This window comes from Pungitius pungitius, chromosome 14, assembly GCF_949316345.1.
Source record: "Pungitius pungitius chromosome 14, fPunPun2.1, whole genome shotgun sequence".
Lineage (NCBI taxonomy): Eukaryota > Metazoa > Chordata > Actinopteri > Perciformes > Gasterosteidae > Pungitius > Pungitius pungitius.
Genome location: NC_084913.1, coordinates 3714519 through 3740719, shown reverse-complemented (window position 1 = coordinate 3740719; position 26201 = coordinate 3714519). Strand labels below are relative to the sequence as shown.

At 44.7% G+C, this 26201-nt stretch overlaps 4 protein-coding genes across 4 annotated transcripts; 1 reads left to right on the top strand and 3 right to left on the bottom strand.

Moving 5' to 3' along the window:
• Positions 1 to 1756: 1756 nt before the first annotated feature.
• Positions 1757 to 6017, bottom strand: gnmt (glycine N-methyltransferase). Its single transcript, XM_037487560.2, has 6 exons — positions 5668 to 6017; positions 3658 to 3785; positions 3451 to 3564; positions 2939 to 3081; positions 2092 to 2213; positions 1757 to 1993 (listed from the first exon to the last, which is right to left on the bottom strand). The coding sequence occupies exons 1-6, from the start codon at positions 5874 to 5876 to the stop codon at positions 1822 to 1824; spliced, it is 888 nt and encodes a 295-aa protein (XP_037343457.2). The 5' UTR covers positions 5877 to 6017; the 3' UTR covers positions 1757 to 1821.
• A 1902-nt stretch (positions 6018 to 7919) lies between these two features.
• Positions 7920 to 10267, bottom strand: LOC119228164 (thrombomodulin). Its single transcript, XM_037487556.2, has one exon. The coding sequence runs from the start codon at positions 10265 to 10267 to the stop codon at positions 9131 to 9133; it is 1137 nt and encodes a 378-aa protein (XP_037343453.2). The 3' UTR covers positions 7920 to 9130.
• A 978-nt stretch (positions 10268 to 11245) lies between these two features.
• LOC119228159 (complement component C1q receptor) lies at positions 11246 to 13201 on the bottom strand. The gene has a single exon (XM_037487549.2). It carries the CDS (start codon positions 12974 to 12976, stop codon positions 11258 to 11260), a length of 1719 nt encoding a protein of 572 aa, XP_037343446.2. The 5' UTR covers positions 12977 to 13201; the 3' UTR covers positions 11246 to 11257.
• A 3728-nt stretch (positions 13202 to 16929) lies between these two features.
• Positions 16930 to 25483, top strand: LOC119227501 (calpain-1 catalytic subunit-like). The gene is made up of 23 exons (XM_062557399.1): positions 16930 to 17042; positions 17980 to 18234; positions 18451 to 18520; positions 18601 to 18719; positions 18936 to 19069; positions 19146 to 19320; positions 19425 to 19499; positions 20097 to 20182; positions 20515 to 20589; positions 20764 to 20924; positions 21348 to 21505; positions 21704 to 21707; positions 22064 to 22075; positions 22147 to 22402; positions 22498 to 22537; positions 22638 to 22733; positions 22936 to 22993; positions 23114 to 23175; positions 23272 to 23340; positions 23456 to 23534; positions 24914 to 25030; positions 25117 to 25169; positions 25291 to 25483. The coding sequence occupies exons 2-23, from the start codon at positions 17998 to 18000 to the stop codon at positions 25315 to 25317; spliced, it is 2163 nt and encodes a 720-aa protein (XP_062413383.1). The 5' UTR covers positions 16930 to 17042; positions 17980 to 17997; the 3' UTR covers positions 25318 to 25483.
• Positions 25484 to 26201: the final 718 nt, after the last annotated feature.

Below are 26201 nucleotides of genomic sequence, written 5' to 3'. Positions count from 1 at the left end.
AAAGTGCACAGTTTAAAAAAAAAATGCTTTAAGAATCTGTGCAACGAGTTGAATGCTTAACACGCCGAGTGGCACGAACGCTTCCTGTAACATCTCCTCCCTTCTGAAAAAGCTCTTCAGCGCGACCATTATTATTAATGATGATTACTCGCCTCCCTCCTTCCAGCCGATGCGTCTCCCTCGGCTCGCCGTGTTTGTCTTTTGATTTGGCCAATGGCGTGCCGCGAAAAGCAGTCCTCCCCGTGAGGCCCCCGGGGCGGGGGGGGGGGGGAAGAGGGCCGCGGCCCCCGAACCGTTTTGACTACCCTAACTGGAGCAGAGCGGCCACATCTGGCACGCGGCGCTCACATCTGGTTTGTGTATCGGGCTCTCCCCCCCCCCCCCCCTCCCCCCTTCGCACGGCCCTCTACCAACACACAGAGGCCGGGTCGCATGCCTCCGAGAGACACCAGACCAGAGGTCAGGGTGAAAGGTCACTCGCCGACGAGACGCTGAACGAGGGAAGAAGGGTTCGGTTTTATTTGGGGGGGGGGGGGGTGTCACTCTGGAAGGTGAGGATAAGTTCTCATAACACTCCAACGCAAAGAAATAAGGTCATTAACACCCGAGCGGAGGCATTCGTTCACAAAGACAAAAAGCAGGAGTTAAACTACTGGAGTTTGTGCCTCGTCGGAGGGGTTCTGGCTGCTTTTGAAGACGTGTAATGCAACAGCGACCTCTTGTGTCCCACCGGGGTTCTGCACCGTTTGTTATGTCAGTGTTGGGATCTACTGTATAATTTAGTGTCTGTGGACGATCTGTTTGGATCAGCAGCTTTTACACAGGACGGGTTCTGAAAACATTCTAGTTCTAATTCTAATTCAGTTTTAGTGACACAACGTTAAAAAGAAGAATTTCATCAGCGCATTACTTACTTCAAAGACTTTTATTTCATGCAAAAGTATTCCAATCCATCAATATATTCATTACAAAATGTTTTGCAATTTTTTTTTTTTGGCAACACAAACATAAGACTTTTAGTGAAATACGACCATCTGTACATCGGGTTCTACGAGAGGCAAAGGCCCGACTCGGCAGGTAGAACACGTGTTCTATTTAGCGTCAAAGGCAAATGTATCTGAACCCGAAGAGTACGCAAAATAAATTATTCTTTCATCGCGCTCCTCTTATTTTTTGGGGGTGAACTGAATTATTTGAAAGTTGCGCTGTGCAGCACGACGAGGTAACATTTACATTTTAAAACATTCCAACATTGAGCAGAAAATAACACTTGAAATCTTTGGTTGATGACTATTTTAAAGACTTTGATTTTTCGTAATGCATTTGTTTGACCAGCTAACTGCACTCAAATTTAGTTTAAATATGACAAGTCAGTCTTTTTACCTTTCTGAGGTCAGAGGTCATTCAGCACGGTGGCCTGAATGTTCCCGGGTTCAGAGAGGCGACACCAAGCGGCGCCGAGCAGCACCACAGACGCTCCAACACGTTTCAAATACGTCTTTTCCAACGTGCTTTGACGTTCTTTGTGGCTGCAAACTTACCAAAACTGTGGCAAAGTGCGGCCAAACTAAACGCTTAATGTGGTCTGACTTTGAGTCTTCGGGCCGCTCAGGAGGCCTTCGATACCAAGAATCTACGAGGCGAGCACTGAGCAGGTTGTGTGTTTTCATAAAATGATATATATATATATATATATCTATATATATATACTATTTTTACAAATGATGAAACTTTTTTTTCTTCTTTTTCTTAAAAGACATTCCAATGTGACTTTGCCATAGCAGCACAGCGAGCTGCCCCCCCCCCCCCGGTCCGAGCTGCTCAGGCGGCTTTCTTGCAGACGTGGATGAAGTAGCACGGCGCCTTGGACTGGCCCGCCACGTACGTCTGGAAGTCTCCGTACACGCTGTGCTCCATTTTGCCGCCGAAGGCCCCCCTCAGCAAGCCCTTAAAGCTCTCCAGGCAGTGAGGGTAGTAGGACAGCCGGAACTTGCTGGTGGAGGATGGAGGGAGGGAGGGGAGAGGGGGGGGTTAGAACCTCAGTAGAACCTCAGTAGAATCACGGCAGCGTGACGGCGGGCGTCGGGCTACCTGACTTCGGGCAGATTCTCCACGGCGGCCTTGGGCACGTGGATGGTGTAGTCCAGGGTGATCATGTGGGGCTTGTTGTTGACCCACAGCACCGAGGTGGAGATGTCCTGAGTCAGGTCACTCTGCAGCGCACAAAGACACACACACACACACACGTTGAAGCGTTGGGGGGAGGGGGGGGGGGCAGACTTGGGGATTACCGAGGTATCAGAGGGGGATTTCGCTCTCGCACACAACTGTTGACTTTGCATTGCCGTTTGGGCCTCCCAGCTGGTTGCTTCTTACTTTGGTGGGATTAAGGAATATGGAGTTTGTTTTGTGGAAAAACAAATGCTTAACTGATGTTGGCACACGCGGTCCTATCTTCATATTCTCATTTTACGTCTTTCCGCGTTTGCCAACCAGATGAGATGATAAATTGCAGGACTGGTTGTTTCACTTCAATTTTAGATGTTTGAACCCAGACATGTGATGTCATAGCAGGGAATAAATGTGTTTTACCTACAAAATACATGTTAAACATAATTTATGGTATAAACACAGCAAACTTGTTTCTAAATACAACTTTTTCTATAGTACTCCTAAAATACTCCTAGAGCTACTTTCATCAAAAGTCTCAAAATATAATAAAAACAGACCCTTTCTGCATGTTCAGGATTTCACTTTTGAGGGAATCACTCCACGAACGAGGGTCTTCCTCAACGTGTTTTTACATAAACGCATACAACCGAATGAAATAAGAACAACGTGAAAGTCACACCTTTAATTCTCGAGCCTCCACATGAACGCGATTGAACCAGGGCGAGTCATGCCAAACGCCGGGTCTAAAGAGTGCAGAGCCGGGTACCTTGTAGTAGATGTTCTTGCCTTGAGGAGCCTGGCCCGTCTCCAGGATGTAGTCGTAATTCCGATGGTCGATGATGAGGATGCCACCCGGTCTCACCATGCTGGCGATATTCTGGAGGGCCAACTTTTGGTCGCTCTGGTCCCCTGAGAACAACGACATGAGATGATCTTCAATTTAATTTAAAAAAAAAAAAAAGTGTACAGTTGCACTCAACCCATTGAACCCAGATGCACTTTTTTTTTCAAAATGTAAAAAAACAAAAAACATTCAGCTGTTTTAAACGATCAACTAATTAAAATATTGGTTTTGAGCACGTCGTCTATGGAAACTGCGCGTTCCATTTCAGGTACACGCGCTATTCAAACGATCCGGGTTTAGAATCGTTTATTTTGCCAACAACCCTGAACCGCAGTAGCGGTTGAACACTTCAAAAAGGGTCAATGCTCAAAAGGGTCGCTGGACAAACGCAGCGATAAGCGAGGGTTGTGACCCCTTTTGACCCTCTGGCTGACCTTTAAAGTCGGGCAGGTGGGCAAACGAGTTCCCGAGGCAGATGACGGCGTCGAAGCCGGCGCCTGGTTTCTTAATGTCGTCTGGTAACGTCAACCAGTTGGCCTCTTCGATCACTGGGGGTAGAAGGAGGTCACGAAGAGGGTTAGGTGTTAGGGTTGTGTTACGGTTTATCCCAGAAAAGATAAAAAAAGGAGAACAGGACGCACCCCACTGATCAAACGCCGGCTCTCTTCTCCTCTCCCATCTCGACTTCAGGGCGTACTTGAGCATTTTGTCGCTGGCGTCCACGCTCACCGTCTTAAAGCCTTCCTCCACCAACATGATGGAGTCGACGCTGCGAAAACAAGTGTTCTTTGAGTACAAGTTCCGTGGTATTATCTACAACAACGCGCAATGTTGGGGGCCAAACACGTCAACAATGCTCATCCTGCTGTGAATGTGTGAACTTAAAAGTTCCTCATCTTTAAAAAGCGATGCAGTTTAATTCGGGATGTCATCATCGCTTTAATGATTTACAGAAATAAAAGAGCTTATTGATATGAAGTTAGGTAGAAAGCCGGGAAAGAACAACATGAACCCAGGACAAAAGTCTGAATTGAGGCTGTTGACTTGTTTTTGTCATGCTGAAGTATTTCCAAATAATTAAAAGGCTGAGTTTATATTAAGCAATCCGCCAGAACTACAGAAAAACATCAGACTCAAAGCTGATGCACCATAAAGAACAACAACTGTAATACAACAGCATAGAAAAACATTTGACATTAGAATAAACGCACAAACGGTAAAAATGAAACTATGTAATTGTAGCTAAAGTGAAATCACATTCTTCAGATCTAAAAGGAACTTCTTTCAGGAGCAAAAGAGCAAAAAAACTACTTGAGATGAGTCCGCGCGTTCCGATGGGATCTTTGACAGCGCTCACGTTGGCACAACAACTGGAGAGCCCGGCATCACGGGCGCATTTAGACGGCCCGAAATAGTGAGGCCATTTGTAACCTCATTCCACCGAGAGAGGTGAGAGGAGCCGCCCCCCCCCCCACACGCGTGTTCTACAGGGCGCAGTCGGGGAGTTTTACCACTTGTGTTTTGCGGGACGCAAGTGTGGTGTCAATCACGAGAGGAGGAGTTCGTGATTAAAGGGTGACTAAACGCTTTAAGAAAGAAATGGCTGTAATTACAGCTTTTCGGGTGATTCAAAATGAAAACAAATGTTTTCAAGCCGCCCATTTAGCAGGCTGTTAAAAATTGGCAAAATATGACAATAATATTGAATTCAACAGAGATAAATGCCACTTTAGGTGGATGGAGGGGCTACATAAACAGGTTAAAGAATAGGGAGGCCCTCGTCTGAGGTCAGCCATTGGCCTTCCTGCTGCTGCTGCTGCTGCTGTTCAAGGCCACAGATACATTATCAGCAGAGGTAAACAGACTGAATGGAACCAGTCAAAACTCCATTCTGCAACCCACAGCAGGTTTATTAACCACTGAACCTGCCATCTCCTGTTCAGGGGCCTTGTGTTGATTGGAATGTGCTTCAAATGGGGGCAACAGGTGTAATCATAAAGGGGATGTGGGGATGTTGCATCACAGCACTCAGGTCCGGGGGGGGGGGGGGGGGGGGGGGGTTTAACAAACTAAACTGGTATTTCCAGCTACAGAGGAAACAGCGGCTGGTGCAACTCAGCACTTTGATTGACTCGTCGCTGGCCTGATCCGGACAGTGTGCAGAGTTAAAACAGTCTGCGGGTTTCACATTCCAGGAAAGTCTAAACTAACCGGGTTAATGCAGAAGGATCGTCAAGTGGATTTAGGCACGTTTAGTACTTTAACGTGATTCAAATCTGAACTCGAAATTAACTATTTAATCCGCTTATGTATTATGTTTCGTACAAATAAGTTTAAAAAAAAAAGGAAAATAATAACAACTGAACCAAATGAATCTCTGCTATGCGTTTTCTTTTGGAATGGTCACAATAAAAAAAACACGCTATATACACGATATTGAATAAACAGATTATTGATATATAGTAATAACGCCGAATTAGACACTGGGTTGTGCAAATACTGAACATTTATAGAAACGCTGGAGCCAAGGTGTTGTCTTCGATGATTTTAAAAAAAATGATTTCCGTTTAATTGCGCAAACGTCTAACGACGTCTGGCTCGGATTCCAAGCCCTCTCCCGTGGAACAGCTGAACCGGGCCCTGAACATTACCCTGTTCCGCAGGCTACATCCAGTATCCTCTGCACGCCGTGCTCTCTCAGCAGAGACACCACCCAGCTTTTGTACTCCTGAGTCCTGCTCTGAGTGTCCCCGATGTACAGCTCCCAGACTTTCGCCGCTTTGCCGTCGGCGTACTGGTCCGGAAGTCCCTCGGCGGCGACACCGAGAGAGCGGGTCCTGAACACGCCGTCGGCCGACATACTGCTGCTCGGTCTGGGGCTTTTTTTCTTCTTTCTCTTCGCTAATCCGGCGGAGGACCCGATGTGTCCGGGGCATTAGCGAGAACACAAGCTAGATATGGTCCAACAGGACTGTCTCGATCCACATGCTAGGCCGGGTTCCGGTTGTTATTATCTACATGAGCCGTAGAGGGGGCGGGGAAAGGTCAGACCAATGACCGTGCGTTACGGCCGGACGCCTTCTTTCTGATTGGCTGACGCCGCCGGGAGATGGCGCTCACTTCCGTGTTTATTTTATCTGACGTCAAGAAATGCGTAGCTCCTCCCACTCAAAGTTCACGATTTGATATTTCATCATTCACCATGCATTTCTTATGAAACACAGGTTGTAAGCTGCCTAAACGTTTTACAAACTTATAACAAAAAAGTTGGCAAAAGGTATTTTTATTTGCAGTAGTATGCCGCAAACATAAATTATAATGAACTTGTTTTGGCCAGCACTCATCTAAATGAGAGTCAGAGAGAGTGTGGAGTTCTGAACCTCTGATCAAGGATCCCTGCCGTTACCTTCGCCCCTTCTGACACGAGAAGTCATTACTGTCAACTGGCTGGAATTTAAAAAATGATAAAGAATTTAAAAACTAACAGTAGTAATAAGCAATACAGTTACAAAGTGAAATAAAGTATGAATGGAATAATATTTATAATATCATATGACCATCAATATTGGTTCACAGGAGGCTTCTGCCTGCCTCTTCTTCAGGCTCAGCTGGGAAAACGAACTGAAACCTTTTAATCTTTCCCTCAACATTCCAATGCATTCAATGAATATACATATGGCTTTAAGCATCATTGTGTAACATTACATAGCATGCATAATCTTGTCATCATCTAATAGCTAGAACACTTATGTGTTTGATTCATATTGCAATTATTTGATCTGCTAATGTAATAACTAATATCTAATAACACACAAACTATAGTTGTGACACTAAACATTACTACATGTATTATAATTCGGTTTAAATCTCTGACAAGATCTAGGGAAATTCCTGGATAACATTAAACAGGATATCTAAAATTAAACGGTTGAAAAAAAATCAATAGAACCAATTTGAATAAGCAATATAGCTTATTTAAGTTTGCATAAAAGACAACCACTACTCCTCCTATTGCGATTGGCTGGCTAAGTTCACAAATGACCATGTATTGACTGGGAGAGGTGAGGTTGTGTCAGACCCAACCGGTGCCATCCGGGCAAGGTTTGTCCCACCCAGTCCTATCAACACAACCCTCCACCCGGTATTTGGTCACACAGTGGCCTACAACTGCAGTTCCACCAATGGAAGGGCCACAATCACCTGGGCGGATTGCTCGTGTGTCCCGTTCAAGTGGGAACCTCATCCTTTAGCCCATGTTTTGTTTGACACGTGTTTATGTGTGACTTGTCAAATAAACTGTATTCTTTTGAGGGTGTGGTTCCCAAATAGAATGTTGCATCACGCCATCGTATTGAAAACGCTGAATGAATCGCGGCGTGTGCACGATGACACAGCAGCGCAGCTGACGTTGCAGTTTTGGTCTTTGTTTCGCCTTTAATTTGGCCAAATGAATCACCTGACCGGAAACCAACTGAGTCTGCATTTAAATTGCTGAAGACTGCACAGGAGGAGAAAAGGGCCTTTATCTTTATATAGAGAGTAAAACAAAATAAGAAAATTAATATTAATAAATACCTCAAATGGCGTGTAACTCGCGTTACAATGTGTGACCTAATAAAAGTAAATGGTTATGCAATTGAGCTTTGTATCTTTTGAGGGCGTGGTTTAACAAATCGAATGTTGTATCACGCCACAATTTTGAAAATCATGAATGAATCCTGCGTATGCACGATGACGTTGCAGTTTTGGTCTTTGTTTGTCTTTAATTTGGCCAAATGAATCACCTGACCGGAAAACTGAGTCTGCATTTAAATAGCTGAAGACTGTCAATGAAAAACCTCATTATTGAGCTAAAACATCATGTGAGGATTTCATGAAATATATTTTTTATATTTTGGTCTTTTGAAAACTTTTACCACTAATGTTTTAGAGCCCCGGTGTTGTCTCACTGGTTACATGCTGGCATTTCCTATTTAGTGGCAGTTTAATCTGCTTTGCCTCTTTTCTGGGAGATATGAGTAGAGGCAGCGCTCAAAGATGGTCAAAGTGTCCCTTCCCGCTTGGATACAGTACAGGGAGGCCATTTTATATTATATTTATATGCCTTAACGTGTTTTTAGCTTCAGAGCTCAATATTTCTGGTGCTACAGGGAGTCTCTCCGCTGTGAGTCATTTTTCAATGGGGTTTGGTTATTTCAGAAATGCTAACAGCAAATAGTGTGTCAACAGCTTCTCTAGTGGCAGCTGTAGGGAACTGCTGCACAATTAAACTAAAACTCTAATAAATAAAGTTAACCCTGAGGTATGGTACCCAAGACTTGGTCGAAAGCCGACTACACAAGAAGCAGCTCATCAGCCTATGTTGATTCTATGTTGAGTTATTTCCCTCTTTAAAATAGTATGAGTATGTGTGTACTGCAACAACCAAAAGATGTGTTGTAAAATTAAACTGGGGAACATTTATTTCACAATCAAACAATCAAAAACTCACTTGAAAGAAGCATATGTTGTTTTTAAAAAAAAAACATTTCTATCCAAGAACAGCAGGTGTCACTCTAAGCACAAGGGTGGTGAGGTCTGTGACTTCTTATAAATTAATTCAGTCTCCTTGTCATTGTACTTAAGTTAACACAAAATTAAACCAAAAGGTCACCATCTAGTGTCCCATTTACAAATAGGATTTCCCAGATACTCAAAACTCACATTTTACAAAGTTATATGCAAACATGAGGAGAACACAGGACAATAGTTTAAAATGTGAAGGTTCACCCAAATGATAAAAACTTTAAAAAGACCGTTTTTAAAACATGTCATGCTCAACTCATAAAATGAGAAGAATTACGACTATAGACCTTGATAGCAGAATATCAAATCAACTAGTCAGCTTCACCTCCATAGACCACAAAATGAACTCTGCAATGGTTTCATTTCTGCATTTATTATGCAGATGAATAACTGAGTGGCCGATTCCTTCCACTTGTGAATAAACTGCCATAAAAAGCTCCCTTCATTTCATGTATTTATGTTCATTAGTGTCATTAAAGTACTTTCATGCATCACCTAGATTCAGGAGTGGAGTTCGGTGCACATTGTTGCTCTGGACCCAGTTTAACACTAAATATTGTTAGTGGATTGCTGACTGGAGTTCTGCTCTCTGCGCTTCTGACGCTTCACAACATAAAACCGTATCGCGAATATAGACACTGCCACGGCCACCACGAGCAAAATCCACATCCAGAAAACACTGCCGGCGGGAACCGAGGAGCCCTTCACTGTGTGATTACTGGTGGCCGGTTTAACGAATCCTACGACGATTGGAGTCGTCTCGTTCTCACCGCCCTCTTCTTCGGTGCATTTTACCTGATGCTTCAGGACAAATCCTTTCCGGCAGGAGCACACGAAACCTCCAAAAGTGTTTTTGCACTCCTGATCGCAGCCGTCCGGGCATTCATCGATGTCCTCGCAGTACTTTCCACTCTTCACGAAGCCTTCGGGACAGAAGCATGGGCCATCCGGGTTCCCCTCACACACCACCGGGCATTTCTGCCGTGCACAGTGCAGTTTGCAGCGCTCGGGTTGATTGACGTCCGGTGCATATCCATCGAAACAAGAGCACACGTAACCTCCCTTTTTATCCGTGCATTCTTGCTCACACGGGCCGACTGAGCAGTCTTCTGAGCTCTTGAAAAAATATGGAAGTGCCAATTCCTGTGCCTGGCATGCATCTCTGCGCTTCGTCTTGCACAGGAAGCCGTCTATTCTGTCCGAGCACGTCCTCTCTGTCCACTTGTGGCCTTTGGAAAGCGACACGCAGCGCGGGGAGCAGACCTTGACGCTGTCCGTCCAGGGGCTGAAGTGTCGACCGAAGCTTCTGTGCGCACCGTCGGACGTCCACTGGTAGCCTCTCAGCGGAGCCGAAAGGTTGCTGCAGGAGACGCCCGGCAAATGCAGTCCAATCCAGAAGCTCCCGTGCAATTGTTGACTCAAAATGTTGAGTGTGCTCTCGTCCGTCTCGGACTGATATGTCACCAGTTCCCCGTTGCTGTCGCGGCATGCTTCCTCGGCTGATCGAAAATCCGCTCTGTCCGGGTTCACCGTTATGCAGTCACTCCCAATACAAACGGGCCTGCAGGCCCCCGCCAGCTTCAGGCCAAATCCTGTCTTCATACAAGGGGAGGAAAACACTGACATCAAAATAGCCATTGTCATTACCTTCTCTGGCAGAGATGTAGCCGTTTGCAAGCAGGCCATGATGTTGTGAGTGTGCGTGTGTGGGTCGCCTAATAATGTTCGCTGAGATACATAGAGTTGGGGGCTACGCCCATCCGGACAATGACAAAGTTAAAGGCAGGAAGGAAACGAGATAAACTTGGACTGCCAGGTTTGTCCATGGGTGGTGAAAGCAAGGTCCTCCTAATGCAGCAGCAACACAACACTATTGACATATTTGAGCAAACAGTTTATTTATTCATATTCATAATTCATTTTTTTTCTAAATCACATTATGTACAGCATTGGCTTCATATTTCATTATGTTTACACCAGCATCAAATGGGAATACTTTCGGTAAAGAACATGAAAAGTCGGGTTATTGAATGTTTGATTAAACAATCAGAGTACTCCTTCAATGAGGGGCCATCAGTCATTGTCAACCCGCTCATCCGGGGTCGGGTCGCGGGCGCAACAGTTCCAGCAGGAGACCCCAGACTTCCTTTTCTTGGGCGTCTACCAGCTCTGACTGGGGAGTGCCGTGTGGTATTGAAATGTGAACATACTGGAAAATCTCATCTGCATTGTGAGAGAGGCGGTAATGCTCGTGGGCCTGGAGATGATCGCGGGTTAAGTGAACAGGCTCAAATATGTTGGTAAAATGGCAGAAGATGTGTCCGGTTATGGCAAGACAAAATATAACCATGGTTGACTGGACTTAACATTCAGACGTTCACTTTCAACATCTTGGAACCACTTTTTCCCGGTTAAACTCAAGTCTAATCTTTCTGTAATCTTAAATCCAAACTGTCAGATCTCCACACTAAAATACCCCCATCGTAGATAGCCAATCGCATACCCTCCACACTGCAACCGGGCCTTCGTTCCATATTCTATATTTCTCTTTGTCTTTTAAAATATACACATATATATTTTGGGGACTTGATAATCTCAGTGAGGTTGCAAGAACATAAATTACATAAATAGGCACAACAATCTGTGTTGACAATCTTCTTCTTCATCGCTGACAGGTCATAGGTCATCAGTCAAGATGGACTCATAGAGTTTCTCTAGTCGCTGGTCCAACCCAGAGGGGACCCAGCAGTAACCATCCGCGGTGCTGCTTTTCTTCGCTTCCTTTTTGGAGCGCCGGCATCGGAAGAGCGCGACGGTCAGAGTCACCGCCACCAAAAGCATCAGAGGGATCACTGAGCCGAGGACGCACACGACCACCCTGAAATGAACCGAGTTGGCAAAACCTCCCACCGAGGACGCGTTGCTCCGCGGATCCCCGCGCGTGACGTTGCCCAGGTCCGGAATGGTTGCGTCAGCGTGAGGGGACCGGTGTTGGAGCTCGACCGTGGTTCCGGTTAGGGACTCTGTGAAGTTCTCTCCGTCGCCCGGTGGGCCGTCGGTCGAAGCCGACGAGGTTTCCGTCGCGTCCGGAGCACACGTCGAGCCGTCGGCCTCCGCGTGAAAGCCCCGCGGGCAGGAGCACGAGTAGCCGCCCTCCGTGTTGGCGCATTCCGTTGGACAAGGACCGCTGGCGCATTCGTCGATGTCAACACACGAGTGGCCGTCGGCGGATAAACTGAAGCCTTCGTTGCAGCTGCAAGAGAACGACCCCACGCTGTTCGAGCAGCTGTGCTCGCATCCCGCTTGCTTGCACTCGTCGATATCGACGCATTTGCCGCCGACCATTCGGTAGCCGCCTTGGCACTCGCACGTGTAGCTGCCGCGCGTATTGTGGCACAGGTGATCCCTGCAGGCTCGGGACCTGCACTCATCAATGTCAGAGCAGTTACGCTGGTTCACATCTAGTTCGAACCCCTCCGGACAGCTGCAGGAATGCCCCGATTCCGTCACTACGCACTGATGCTCACAGGTTTCAACGCTGCACGCAGACTTCATCCTGCAAGCCAGTCCATCCTCATCTAGGTCATAACCTTCTCTGCAAAAGCATCGAACCTCTTCTTCTGCCTCCTGCCGGCACAAATGTTCACATCCGCCGTTGTTTGTCGCGCAGTGACGCTTTCCCGTTTTGCAAAATGGACCGGGCACATTCCAACTGTAGCTGTTGTCCCGCGCCTGGCACATAGAGTACGGTTGGTCCTGAGACGGTTCGTCACCACACGAAATATCAGCAAGTGTTGCGAGTGGAAATAGTTGCATATCACTTCTCAGTGGCTCTTCTGAAAAGGGCGCCGTGTAGGTGATTTTTCCGGGCCCCACTAGAGCCAAAGGTCTGCACATCCCTTTAAAATAAAACGCACATGCATAAAAAGCAGTTTCTTTGCAACTTACATCAGTCCATTGCAGTTGGTTCTGACCCGATACAATGTAAGTAATGGTTACACATCTTTCTGTGCATGTGCGTTGAGGTTCTTTCTCCCAGTTGGAATAGTTGGAATCTTGGTCTCCGGATTCCCACTTAAACCCCCTGAGACTCTGGTCAGCCAACACGCAGTTCTCTCTGTGTAGCTTTAATCCAATCCAAAATGGAAGTGCTTCGCCCAGTGGTTGTCTTTGGATCTGTGAGAGAAGCGAGCGCAGTACATCCTCTTCTTCTTGGTTTCGGACCGTCACTAGATAACCTCCATTGTGTGTACAGTTTTCGCGGGCCTTCTCAAAGCTCACCATGTCCATATGCAGAGTAAAGCAGGCGTTGGAGGTGCACAGCGTCTCATGTTCAGCTCCAAATAAACCCTCAAAGCAAACGATGAGCTGCAGCACAAAAATCCACGACATCATCGCTAAATAGCCCAATAAATAAGCTTATATCCGCGAGGTCCCTGGGAGCTTTTAGTGAAATGCGACCTCAATATGTGGTCGACCACATATTCGTAGCCAAAAAGAAGTGTTGCCGGTCTGAGAGTAACATTCATGCTCATGCATCCTGTTTGGGAAGAAAACTAAAGACGGAAACCATGTTTAGCGGCAGTCATAGGTTCTTTTTCTCTGCCCCGCTGACCTCTTCCGTTTTGGAAGAAAAAACAATGGCCGGCTCCCCAGTGTTTTGACTGCTCCTCCAGATGTCTCCGGCCACAGTGGGCTTCAGGGGTGTTGAGCTGACTCCCTTTATTGTGCCGTCACACAATACATGAACATGCAGGGGCCAGAGTGTGAGATGACTTTGACATTGTGAATCAATGCTCTGCACAATAGCTGCTGGATGTAATAAATCCTCAAACTTTGCCCCCTTGCTGCCACAAGGACTACACTGCACCTACACTTTACTCATATTATTAAAATATCCTGTGCCACAAATGGTTTATGACCTTATATGTGTGTAAAAGTAGCCAAACCATAGCAATTTGGGTGGTAGATGCCAGGGGCATTTATCTGAATCCAGACAACCTTTCCTGTTTGTTTAAACTCAGGAAGTTCTCCAACTACAATCACAGGAAACGGAGCAAGAGGCTTCTCCACCCATTGAGCTCACACACGCAGTTACTTTAAAGAAATCAGCACAGCACTTGAAACCAGTCAAGTTTGTGTGGATTTTAAATGTGGGACTTTCCCTTGAAAAGGCTATTTTGAAACTGATGTCTTGCTAATTTTACTTGGGGAGAGTGTGAAGAGTCTTGAGTCTGAACTCAAGTGTAAACAGCAACTGACTTTAACATCGGGGGGCGGGAGTGTCATGTGCCATGCTCCACCTCTCGGGCGCAGACTATTGGATCGCTGTGGCGTTGTGTACAACAGGCCTACAGGCATCTCTGATGGTATGGGGGTTGCATGAGTACGTGTGGCATGGGCAGCTTAGACGTCTGGAAAGGTCAATGCTGAAGGGTATATCCAAGTTCTAGAACAACAAATGCTCCCATCCCAGACGTCGTCTCTTTCAGGGAAGACCTTGCATTTTTCAGCATGACAATGCCAGATCACATACTGCATCAATTACAACATCATGGCTGCGTAGAAGAAGGATCTGTGTACTGAAATGGGCGGCCTGCAGTCCCGCTCTTTCACCCGTAGAAAACATTTGGCGCATCATAAAGGGGGAGATGCGACAAAGAAGACCTAAGACGCCTGAAGAAGCCTGTATTAGACAAGAATGGGAGAACATTCCTATTCCTAAACTTGAGCGACTTGTCTCCTCATCCTCAGACGTGTTCAGACTGTTATAAAAAGAAGAGGAGATGCCACACAGTGGTAAACATGGCCTTGTCTCAACTTTATTGAGATGTGTTGATGCCATGAAACTTCTTTTTCCCTTAACATGATAGATTTTCTCCATTTACACATTTAATATGTCATCTATTTTGTATTCTGATTAAAATATTGAAATTTGAAACTTCCACATAATTGCATTATGTTTTTATTCCCAATTTGTACAGTACAACGTTTTTGGAATCGGGTTTGTAGATTGTTGAAAATGTGTTCAGTGTTCCGATTGTATTGAACAGTTATTTAAGTTGTTGAACAGGTTTGCATTTGTTCTAATAAATCTAATTTTATGTTACTTTGATTATTCGTATTTTTCAAAAATGTGATTATCGTTAAGTTTGTTTGACACTGCCTTAAGTTTAATAAAAGTATATCATTGAAAGGTTATCTCTCCGAGTTCTTTTTATGTTTACAACTCTATGGTTTATTTTAAATCATTAAATTATAACAGTGTCATACTGTAAAACATTTTACAGTAATTAACTGTACTTAGGGCATCTGTTATGTGCCAGCAGGGCTAGACAGGCCTCCAGAGCTTCCTTGTGTGGTGTTCTTCCCTCCCCCCTGTCTTGCAGGTGCTTCCAGGATCCGGCGTTAGTGGAGGTGACTGGAGTCCACCTGTGCGGAGTTGCCAGCTGCTGAGTGGCTCACAAATCGCTGTTGTGGGCTCCCTACAAAAGAGGCGCACTCTGGGCTCTTGGGGGGGCGGTATCATTGAGGATTGAGATATGAATGGGAGACACCTTAAAGTCATTAAGTTGTTTGTGTGGCAAGGAGGTAGAAGGCATAGGTAAGTCTGGGGTACCCTGTACACTTTTGCACGTAGGGTGTTTTTGTCATGTCTAGATACACTAGGTTTAGTGGTTGGTGCCAGTCCCTGTACGTTTTGTGAACGGTGGTTTTTAGAGATCCCAGCCAGCCTTTTGTTTGTTTTGTTTTTCATGGAAAGAGTTAGTTAGGCCTAGTTTTGGTTTGTTACTTTTGTTTATTTGGCACAACTGTCCTGTCTCTACCTCCGCCACATTTATGTAAATTATCTTTGACTCAAGAAATTTCGATTGTTGTTTAGTTATTGTTCCACACTGTGGACGTAACAAATGGGGGCTCGTCCGGGATCCTTTTCCCATTAACTCAACAATCCAATTGATGAGTCATTGTGGTAGTGTGTCTGTGTAAAAATGTTTAGTCTACAGGATTTTGTGGATGGCCCTAGTGTGGAGCAAATTGAGAGATGTCGTAAAGACTACTTACTTAGCATTGCGGCACGCTTCAACATTGTAGTGTCTAAATATAGTTTAGAAAAAGAAATAAAGGCTAAATTGATTGAAAAATTGACTGAATTAAATGTTTTAGAGGTTCCAGGCAACCCTGATTCCTGATGAAAGTTTACGGGATGCAGGTTCCTTGGAAGAACCAAAGACTACTCCTCCGAGGAAATTAGCCGAAAGCGATCCTCCTCCTGCCACATTGCCACGCTTTGAGGCTTTTGTCTCCAGGCAGCCGAGGTTCTGGCAGTGATGCTAAGCTTAAGGTTCGTCTGGCTCGCCTTCAGTTGGAAGAGAAGGAAAATGTGTGCATGTATGATAGGAAGGACGTTAGGAACAGTAAAATAACGGTTTGTTTCTATACAGCACTGTACAGTATTTCTTTACAGTATTATGCTGTAGAATTACAGTAGACAACAGGAAATGTGGCTGCCAGTAGATTTCTGTATATTAAATTCGTCACAGTGTTGTTTTGTGCTCGCAAACCATGCGATCGTAGGCCAGCTCTTGACGTTGGAACCGGCGGCGCATATTGGCCTTCGCAGTGTCAATGTAGGCATGGAGGTCGCTTACTTGCCTTTTTCAGGGTGTGGCTTTTATGGTCTCTTCATTGTTGGCACGAGGAAGTGCAATAAACCACGCTGTATTCAATCGGAGGAGTCCAGAGGAGTGAAAATTCAGAGAGAGAGAGCCGACTCCGGCTCTCTGGTTGTTTCGGCGGTACATGGTAAATAACACTTGTGGTGGTAAGCCTGGAAAAAGGCTTCAATCACCCACTGGTTCATGTCAGGTTGTCCATTGTCCCACCGCAAGTTGTATGTCTCAAGCCAGTGTTCCTAGTGTTTTTGTTATTCCTGTTTTTTTTGTTTTTTTTAAAGCAAGGCCTCTTTAGCGTGTGCTTGTGCCGGTGATACTTTTTGGTTTGTTTGTTTTCTGAGTCTCAGCCCTGATCTCTTACAACGGCGATACCAAATGTAGAACAAAGGTTGAGTGCACTAAGATTGTGTGGACTAAGACACACAATCTTCCTGGATTCCGGATGCTCTGGGGCTCAGAATTCAGATCCATACACGTATCGTCAGCTCTTAAAGACGAGTGGCTGTTGGAAGCTCACATAAAATCCATTTTGGGCCTAAAACAAACCCATCTTTACGTTCAGTAAGTAAACACCCAATACACTCAAGGGACCTGTTCCGGTTTTAGGGCACTGGTTTCTGCAGGTGGGAGGATATTTGCACTGAAGATAAAACACCGAAACTGAAACCAGCGTTGGGTGTGTCTGTATTCTCCAGTGGCGCCAGATTCTGCTGCAGGTGACCACCACTACCAACTATAAGCGAATAAACGAGACCTGTTACGCTCACTTCACACAAACTCCAGAGGTAAGATCTTCATATGCTTATTACATTTTAAACATGTGACGGCAGGAGACTAGATTATTATCCGATTATTATCTATTTTACATTTCGGGAGAATTAAGTAAATGGTGACAGTTGTGTTAAGAATAAATGCAGTAAATAGAAGCTATGCTATTACACAGCAACGTTCTCAGAGTTAATTTTACCGTGTTCGACCAAAGTGTTGAAGTGCAGAATTTAAATCACACTGTAAAAAGTTGATTCAACTCTTACAGAGTCAATTGTACTGAAGAGCTGGAGTCATCATCCAGTGTCAAGATCAGATTCATTTGCAACCCTTAAAGACTTAAATGACCTCTTTGATAGGATTGAAATGTAACTGCACAGTGTCACACTTCTTGGTGTCAGGCTTCCTGTAATATGGTGCATGGATTGGTGAGAGTACGCCTGGAGCACAGGGTTGTTGGTTTGAACCCTGGTTTACCCATGTTCTATGTCAAAGTGTCCCTGAGCAATACACCGAACCCCGAAATGCTCCCTGGGCTAAAATGTGAACTATTGTTAAAAATGCAACATTAGTTGCTTTTGATTAAAGCATCAGCTAAATAACGCTCTAAAACAGTGTTAAAATGGCAACACTTTAAAAAGTGTTACATTGTCACTGTGGAGTGTGGCCCCCATGGGACACTTTAAGAGTGTTAGGGTTAATTTGAGTCTGTCCGTTTTGCGGTGTTGTTTCCCACCAGCACCTCAGTACACATGTGCACAAAGAAGAGCTCGCTGGAGGCTATACCTACTAGTTCATCCCCCAAAGCAGAGACCCAGAGATAGATGTATAAGCTTCTGCTATGCCAACAACAACTGCGTCTGTTCCGGGCCTTTTCACTTTCACCGTTTGATGCCCCTTTTTCATTTCTACAAATTTCAAAATGTTTCTCCTGATCTTCGTCTTCCTGAACAGCGCCGGAACGCCGCCGCGATGCCTCCCCCCGGCGCGTGCCTGAGCATCATGGAGGCTCGCCAGAAGCAAAAAGGTTACGGGACCTTGTCCAACCCGGGCAAGTTGTTTAACCAGGACTACGAGCAGCTCAAACAGTACTGCCTCACCCGAGGAGTCCGCTACGTTGACCCCGTGTTCCCCCCCGACGCAGTCTCCATCGGCGAAGGGATGCTGAGCCCCTCCGACCTGGCCCGCGTGCAGTGGCTGAGGCCGATGGTGAGCGTTTTGGAAGCTGTTGCCGTGTTAAAATGTTTGATCGAGCGTGTGAGCTGCAGAGGCCCGTTGGCGACAGGGGTCAAACTCGACAGAGCCGACCCTGCCGCCCCTGTTGCCTGTGGTAATCATGGTATTGATACCTGACATTTTCAATAGGTTCAGATTTGATCTGATCAAGATGCAATATTTGCCAACTCGTTTACGCTCCCGTTTCAGAAATTGGCTCCTTATCCAAACTTCATTTTGGACGGCGTCTCAAGGTTTGACGTTGGTCAAGGAGTAATTGGTAGGAAAATGTCTTCATTTGTACATTTTTTTGGGGTTGGGCCTATTTCAGCTCAATAACCTTTTTTTTTTTTTACACAGGAGACTGCTGGTTTATCGCATCTATCGCAGCTCTGACGTTCCAGCAACAAATCTTTGAAAAGGTTGTTCCCGTTGATCAGACATTTGATGCAAAATACTGCGGGCTGTTCCACTTCAGGGTAAATACTCGACTCCATATTGCTGGTTATTGATTGTTAGCATTGAAAAGTGATTAAATGAGTGTTAATCTGCTGAGCGCATGATGTCACTTCACAATTAATATTCCCTCATGATTAAAAACGCATGAATATTTAGCACTTATATTAATAAATTATTAGTTATAAATAGGTGCCATTACATTAATTATTATTTAATTTAATTCATTAACTATGCAGTTCTGGAGATTTGGGAAGTGGGTGGATGTCGTCATTGATGACAAGCTGCCAACAATCGATGGGAGACTCCTCTTCGCTCACTCCAAAGACCAAAATGAGTTCTGGCCAGTTTTGATGGAAAAAGCTTATGCCAAGTATGGAAAAAAAAATGTTTCTCAAGCTCCGTATGTTGGGAATCTGTAATAATAAAAATGTTTCCACTTGTGCCAGAGTGTGTGGCTCCTACACCGACATGGTAGCCGGGACTCCCGCAGAGGCCATGATGGACTTCACAGGTGGCGTTCACCTGTGTGTGGAACTGTCGGACCCCCCCCCCAACCTGTGGGAGCTGATGTGCAGGGCTGGACAGTCCTCGTCCCTGATTGGGTGTGGGACGCCTCAGGGGGTCATTATACGCCACGCAAAGACAATACCGGCTGAATCCAAAGACCAAAAAGGACGACCAAGCAGACTACTTGATTAGCTGATTCTTCATTATTTCTCTTGCAGGAGACACCTGACAACAACATATTGCCCAATGGATTGGTCCAAGGCCATGCCTACACGGTCACAGGGATGAAGCAGGTGAGGATCTGCACTGAGTAGGATTTTTTTCGTCATCTGCTCTTTCTCCCCCTGTTTTTGTTTTGTTAACATTGCATTGGTGCAGAAACATGGGGGCGCAACATGTCGTGCGCCGTGAGGAGGACCCACACGCTGTGTAGACTCCGCTTCGCCGCCGCCCCCCCCCCCCACTCCTTTCTTCTAGTCCTTCCCTTCCAAAACCCCAATCACCAAATGAATCCCAGCCTCTCCTTGTTGGAGGAGGAAGTCCATACAAGGCTCGGGGGGTGGAGCCCCTCACCCCCCTCACCTCTCCCTGCAATCTACTGCAATCCACCACAGTACAAACGACTAAAGTCCATGCAAACACAAACACTTTATAGTTATTGTCAAAAAGAGGATATTGCTGTTTAGGCCCTTTCACAGTTACATTACATGTCATTTAGCTGACGCTTTTATCCAAAGTGACGTACAATAAGTGCATTCCCACATAAATACAAACTCAGAAGAACAAGTAACAAGAAAGTACATTTTTAATTCAGTTAATTCATAGAATGAAAGAACTCTTTTCTGGTTTGTGGAACATGACCACTGTCTTCCTTGATGACTTGGGGTCAGGTCACGAGCCGAGGGAAACCAGTAAGGCTGCTGCGGTTGTTGAACCCCTGGGGCAGAGGAGAGTGGACCGGAGACTGGAGCGATCGGTGAGAAAGACTTCTTATAAGTGCAGTGATTATTTTTTTTAATGACAGGATAAGACTTGTTTATTAAGTGATATCAAGGTCAGTGCTCTTCACGTCAGATTCCTGTAGGTAACTTTTAAATCTGGGAAAGGATCATGGGAGCCAGGGTCTCTGTGGTATGTTCCTGTAGGTAAACAAATACACGTTTTGAGAAGGTCTCCTGTTCTTCCAGTTCTTCCTAAAAGCAAGTTTAATCCCCTCCTGCTCTGTATTTGCATACAAGTCAAAAAATGTAGACAACCTGTCGCAACTTGTCTCTGAAACCCCCAAAACAACTTCCAAATGTCTTCAAGGTCATCGCTGTGGAAAACCCTGAGTGCTGAAGCCCGTCACGCGCTCCTCTCAGTTGTAAATGATGGAGAGTTTTGGTGAGCAAAATAAATCTTATCTAAATCTAAACATTGTTTCGGTCCAATTCATGCGTGTCAGTCTCCATTAAACTACTCTATTTCTAAGGTTTGGGTTGCGTGGTTTCGGCATAGTTCCACTTCCAGAGGACTACGTCATGACACAGTATCAAAATGCACCTTTAATGTCATCAGGCTGACCCTGGAGGACTTCTGTAAGTTCTACTCGGATCTGGATATCTGCTCACTGTCGCCCAGCTTCCTCGACGGAAGCTCCTCCCGTCAGTGGGAGACCACCGTGCACGAGGGCCGATGGGTCGCAGGAACAACTGCCGGGGGATGCTCAAATAACAGAGGTACTTCCAGGATATGTAAAAAAAAACAAAAAAACATGAAAAACCTATTAACAGAGATTGAAGTGTTGTGCTCCGATCTTCTTTGTGCACCCTGATGGCCGCAGTGTGTAGAGAAAGCTGCTGCACAGGAGCGCTTTGTTGACAGAGAGCATCATAAAGACTAACATCATTTCACACACACACACACGCTTATCAGGTACAGAGCCATAAATATAATGCAGTAAAAGTCGGATGGATGAAAACAATTGTGTCGGACGTCTTTAACTTTATTGCACAACTTGACTCGTGCATTGAAATGCAAACAATTCAGCTGTGGATTCTGACTTGATGACTATTTAAACTCAATTCCTTATGTACCCTTCTCCATACCCATTACAGAATCAGACAAATGCCAATAAGTTGTTGCCTCTCTCTGTCTTCCAGACAGTTTCTGGACCAATCCACAGTATCGGATCAAGATTGCTGGGGAATATTCAGGGAGAGATAACGATAAAAATGTGCTGTTGTCTCTCATGCAAAAGCACGACAAGAGGAACAGACACCTGATCCAAAACCTCCACATTGGAGTCTCTGTGTTTGAGGTAAATATTACTCTTTGTTGTATCTGTCACAGTGTGACAGGTACATATGACTTTTTTGAAATGCTATCACTTCTGTGATCTTTGTGGTAGGTTCCTTTTAGGATGCAAATATATAAAGTAGAACAATAGACTCCAGTAACACCTTTTCCTCTGACAAGGCCAAAGATTTTTCTCAACTGGTTTTTCCAATTCCTCTAGCTGAGTATTTGCATATTATATTAAGTCGGGAAATGACAGGGCCTCTTTACGAGCCTGAGGCCATGTGTCACACCCTATCTCTGAAAGCCCTGCAGCACACAACACGTCTACAAGTCAAAATTTACATACATGCGGCTTGTACTTGACTCTGTGAATGTGGCTGTGAGTCGGTACCCTGAGAATAACACATTGTAATTTAGGGAGAATGAATGAGTGACTAACTTGACCCCTTTGTAGGTTATAAAACGTAGTATCAAAGACAGAGTCAGTGCCTGTAATAAGAACTGAAAAGATAACCCTCATTTATTGATGTGCCTTTTGTCCCCAACATTAACTCGTCTTCCCCTGATTTCCCTCAAGGTGAAGGAACACGTAAGAAACAACCTTTTAGCCTTTTCAAGTCGATACTACGCAGCTCTGGTAAAAGACATAACCTTCACAAGGAACTGACATCTATGTATGTATGTATGTATGTATGTATGTATCCCTACAGCACAAGGCACTGAAGGGGAAGTTCCCTCCATCCTTCTTCAACCAGACGCCTGCCGCCCAGACTAAAAGCTACCGGGACGCCCGTGAGGTGGTGGAGTTCCTCGCGCTGAGGCCGGCTGAGTACCTGATCGTACCGTCCACCTTCAGGCCCAACGAGGCGGCCTCCTTCACGCTGACCATCATCACCAAGGAGCCCACCCACAGCTAGTATGCTCGCTCGCTCCATGCCGCGCGGCGCATGTTGCACGCCGTTATGAAGAGTTTCAGTGGTTTCATCTCGTGTCTTCGTGTCGTTTCCCCAGCGAGAACTCAGGGAACCAAGAAGTGGAGCCGGTGGGAATGGTGCGAAAGCTTTAATGATATCCTGGGCGTTCTAAACCGTGCTTAATTCTCACCAATTTAATATGGGATTACATTGATTCTCTCTTCTTTTAATTCTCAGCTCAAACAGACTGCAAATGTGGAAGAAGAAAAGAGGAGGAAAACACTTTTCCACCAGAACTCGGACAGGGTAAATCTATGCTTGCTAACTAGCGTTGTATTGAGTTGTATCATTTTTTGAAACATCTTTTAAGATGTTGATAGTAGTAGTAAGAGGTTTTTCATAATCTTTGGGTCAAATAACTAAGTACAGTATTGTGTGTGAGGGGTAATCTGTAACAACATAATTTCAAATAAGTTCAAATAGATTTAAAGTAGATTTTGCAGTGTTCTGCATCTTGTTCTCTTTTCATTTGCAGTTTGAAGAAGTGGATGCTGAAAAGCTGCAGATGCTCCTAAATGAAAAAGTCCTAAAAGGTCAGGAGTGTTGAATAACATCATCACGGTTGACTGAGAGCATAGGAGATATAAAGGCATAAAACGTCCATTGTTATCATTTCTGAATGAAAAATCTCAGATATGTCTTTCTTTTATTAGGAGACTTGAAATCAGGAGGCTTTAGCATCGAGGCCTGTCGCAGCATGGTGGCTCTGATGGACGTATCCTCTAACGATAGATGTGACCTTTGTCAAGATCTTGTATCATTTATGTACAAATAGATTATGTACAGCTGTGATGCCTTCACGCTGGCTCAGACATCCATCTCAGGCAAACTGAACAGTGAGGAGTTTGTTCGTCTGTGGAAGAAGGTAGTCACATACAGGGTAAGAATTCAGGGTCAACACTTCAAGCTGAACTGAATTTTATATCTCTATACATATTTAGATGGATATGGAGGATCAACCTGATAGTTGTCAGTGTTGTCTTCACTCAAAACAGGACATTTTCTTCCTCACGGACGTCTCGCGAACCGGATCGCTGTCACTGAGCGAGCTGAGGAATGCTTTTGCAGCTTCAGGTAAACCACTGATTCCCTTTATTCCGCGTTATAACTGGATTTACATCCAACTATAGTGTGTGTAAACGTGTTCGAGCTGATATAACATGGAAAGAATACGGAACTGATGGACAGAATGAGTCTGATGCATGTTCGGATGAGGTGCATGATCAATCCTACGGTGGCCGAGAAGGTTCAGACAAATACAAAAGCAACAACACAACCGCAAACGCCACAACACAACACGAACGCCAAAACACAAAATACAAAAGCCACATCACAACCGCAAATGCCGCAACGCAACACGAACGCCGCAACACGAAAATACAAAAGCCACATCACAACCGCAAATGCCACAACGCAACACGAACGCCGCAACGCAACACGAACGGCGCAACACAACACGAAAGCGAAAACGGAAGTAGCTGCCCACGGGAGCAAGCGTATTTTGGAGGAACGGAGCTGGAGGATGCCAGATCGTTTAAGAAGTAAGTGAAACATGATTCCTTGCGGCTACAGTTAAAGTAAGGAATCATGTTTCACTTACTTCTTAAACGATCTGGCATCCTCCAGCTCCGTTGTTACGTGCCGACTGGTTTTTGAACCTACTGGTTTGGCTACGCGTTTAGATGTTATTAAGAGAGTAATCCTACTTGGGCAATGTGCTAGAAAACCTGACAGAACTATGTATTTCACGCTACGCCACCAAAAACCAGTTGTCTTGGCTCACCCTGAACCAAAAGATGTTCTTGCCACTGACGATTTGCAATTTCATGTAGTGAAATCAGTAGTGGCATTTGACAGCTCGGTTGGCCGACGGCGCAGCGCCGCCGTCTTATAAAGTTTTGCTATTTTGCTCGACTGCGGGTTCGAATCCAGGTTGCGGCGATCTTTTAATAAATGTATGTTCTTTTATTTATTTCTTTATACGTAGCAGTGATGTAGTGCTCACTTATACAATCATAATCGCTGCATTGGATATGGGATGCATTTTGAACATTTTCAGCAATATGTTTGCGAATGTGTGACGGATCAGGTGACCGAGGCAGACAACATCTGCCGCTGTCGGGGCAAAACAAACACGCACGCGTAGCCAAACCAGTGGGTTCAAAAACCAGTCGGCACGTAACAACGGAGCTGGAGGATGCCAGATCGTTTAAGAAGTAAGTGAAACATGATTCCTTACTTTAACTGTAGCCGCAAGGAATCATGTTTCACTTACTTCTTAAACGATCTGGCATCCTCCAGCTCCGTTCCTCCAAAATACGCTCGCTCGGTTGCGGTTGTGTTGTTGCTTTTGTATTTGTCTGAACCTTCTCGGCCACCGTACAATCCAGATGTGAAAAAATAAACCAAGATTTTAGTTGAAAAACTGAAACTCCCGTCGTTACGTCGAACAGGAATGAGGCTCAAGGACGACATGCTGAGTCTGATGGCGCTGCGCTACGGCGCCTCCTCTGGACACATCACCCTGGAGAGCTTCATCAGCCTCGTCCTCCGCTTGGACTGCATGAGCAGTAAGTGGCGGCGATGACGTCACCGCCGAGAGAGTAACTTTGTATTAAAGTTCCCGTTAATTTGCAATCTGCGTGTTTTTCGACAGAAATCTTCAAACGGCTGTCTGATGGAAAAGAAATGACCCTTCAAGAGTCAGAGGTAACAAAAACAAGCATCTGTTGATCTAGAAGACAGAGGAAAGAAATACTTGTGTCAGATGTACAAGTATTCTGTGACATCACACCTTTCACTTAATCTACTGTCTGTGTCTGTCTTTCAGTGGATGTACATTTCAATGTACACTTAACTCAACGTGGAGGATGGACGGCCCAAATCACCCGGAGATGCAGAAAAAGATGTTTTGAAACAGGGTTCTTTTATTTACTAAATTGCATGATGGATGGTAATTGGTAAATGTTAATTCCCTTGTACTATATGAATGTACTCGTGTATATATATGTATCCCATTACTAGTCTTCTTTACCACTGAACGTGCTTTAGCACCACATGATAAAATATGTATTCTTTTTCATTCTTTGTTACATTACTAGCAGAATTAGAACGTTTGCTCACTTGTTCACTTCAAGACTTCACTACAAACACTTTTCAGACATCTATCACATCAATTAGTTATCATACAATATTACTCAAATTTAAATTTGATCAAATGCACATTTAATGACACACTGCTTTAAAAAGGAAGCCAGTCTGTTTAAGATCATCGTGGTATTTCCAATTTTCTATTAAAACACTGAAATGTTTAAAGTTTTTTGTTGCTCTTTGAGGCTTGAAACAGTATAATAATTGGTGACAGAATCTGAATCAGCTTTTTTGGTATTGATTTAGTATTGATTGCAAAGAGTGGCTTTGTTTAAATGAGGTGGATGGATGTGACAGCATATACTGCATGCTTAGATTGACAATAGTTAAAAAAAACTATTAAAACTATATATTATTACAATCTGAGTTGTAAGATTTCATCAGATGTGGAAAAATCTTTTTTGTGCAGCTTAATAAGACAAAATAATAAAATACAAGCAGACATTTAAAAGTTATGTGAATCTCACAAACAATTATTGTAAGAGTATCTGAAATATGATTACCTAGTATTATAAAAAAAGGATCATTTTGCGACAATGTTGCACATTTATACAAAAAATGCACACTTTTGAATACTAAGAAAACCGCAGC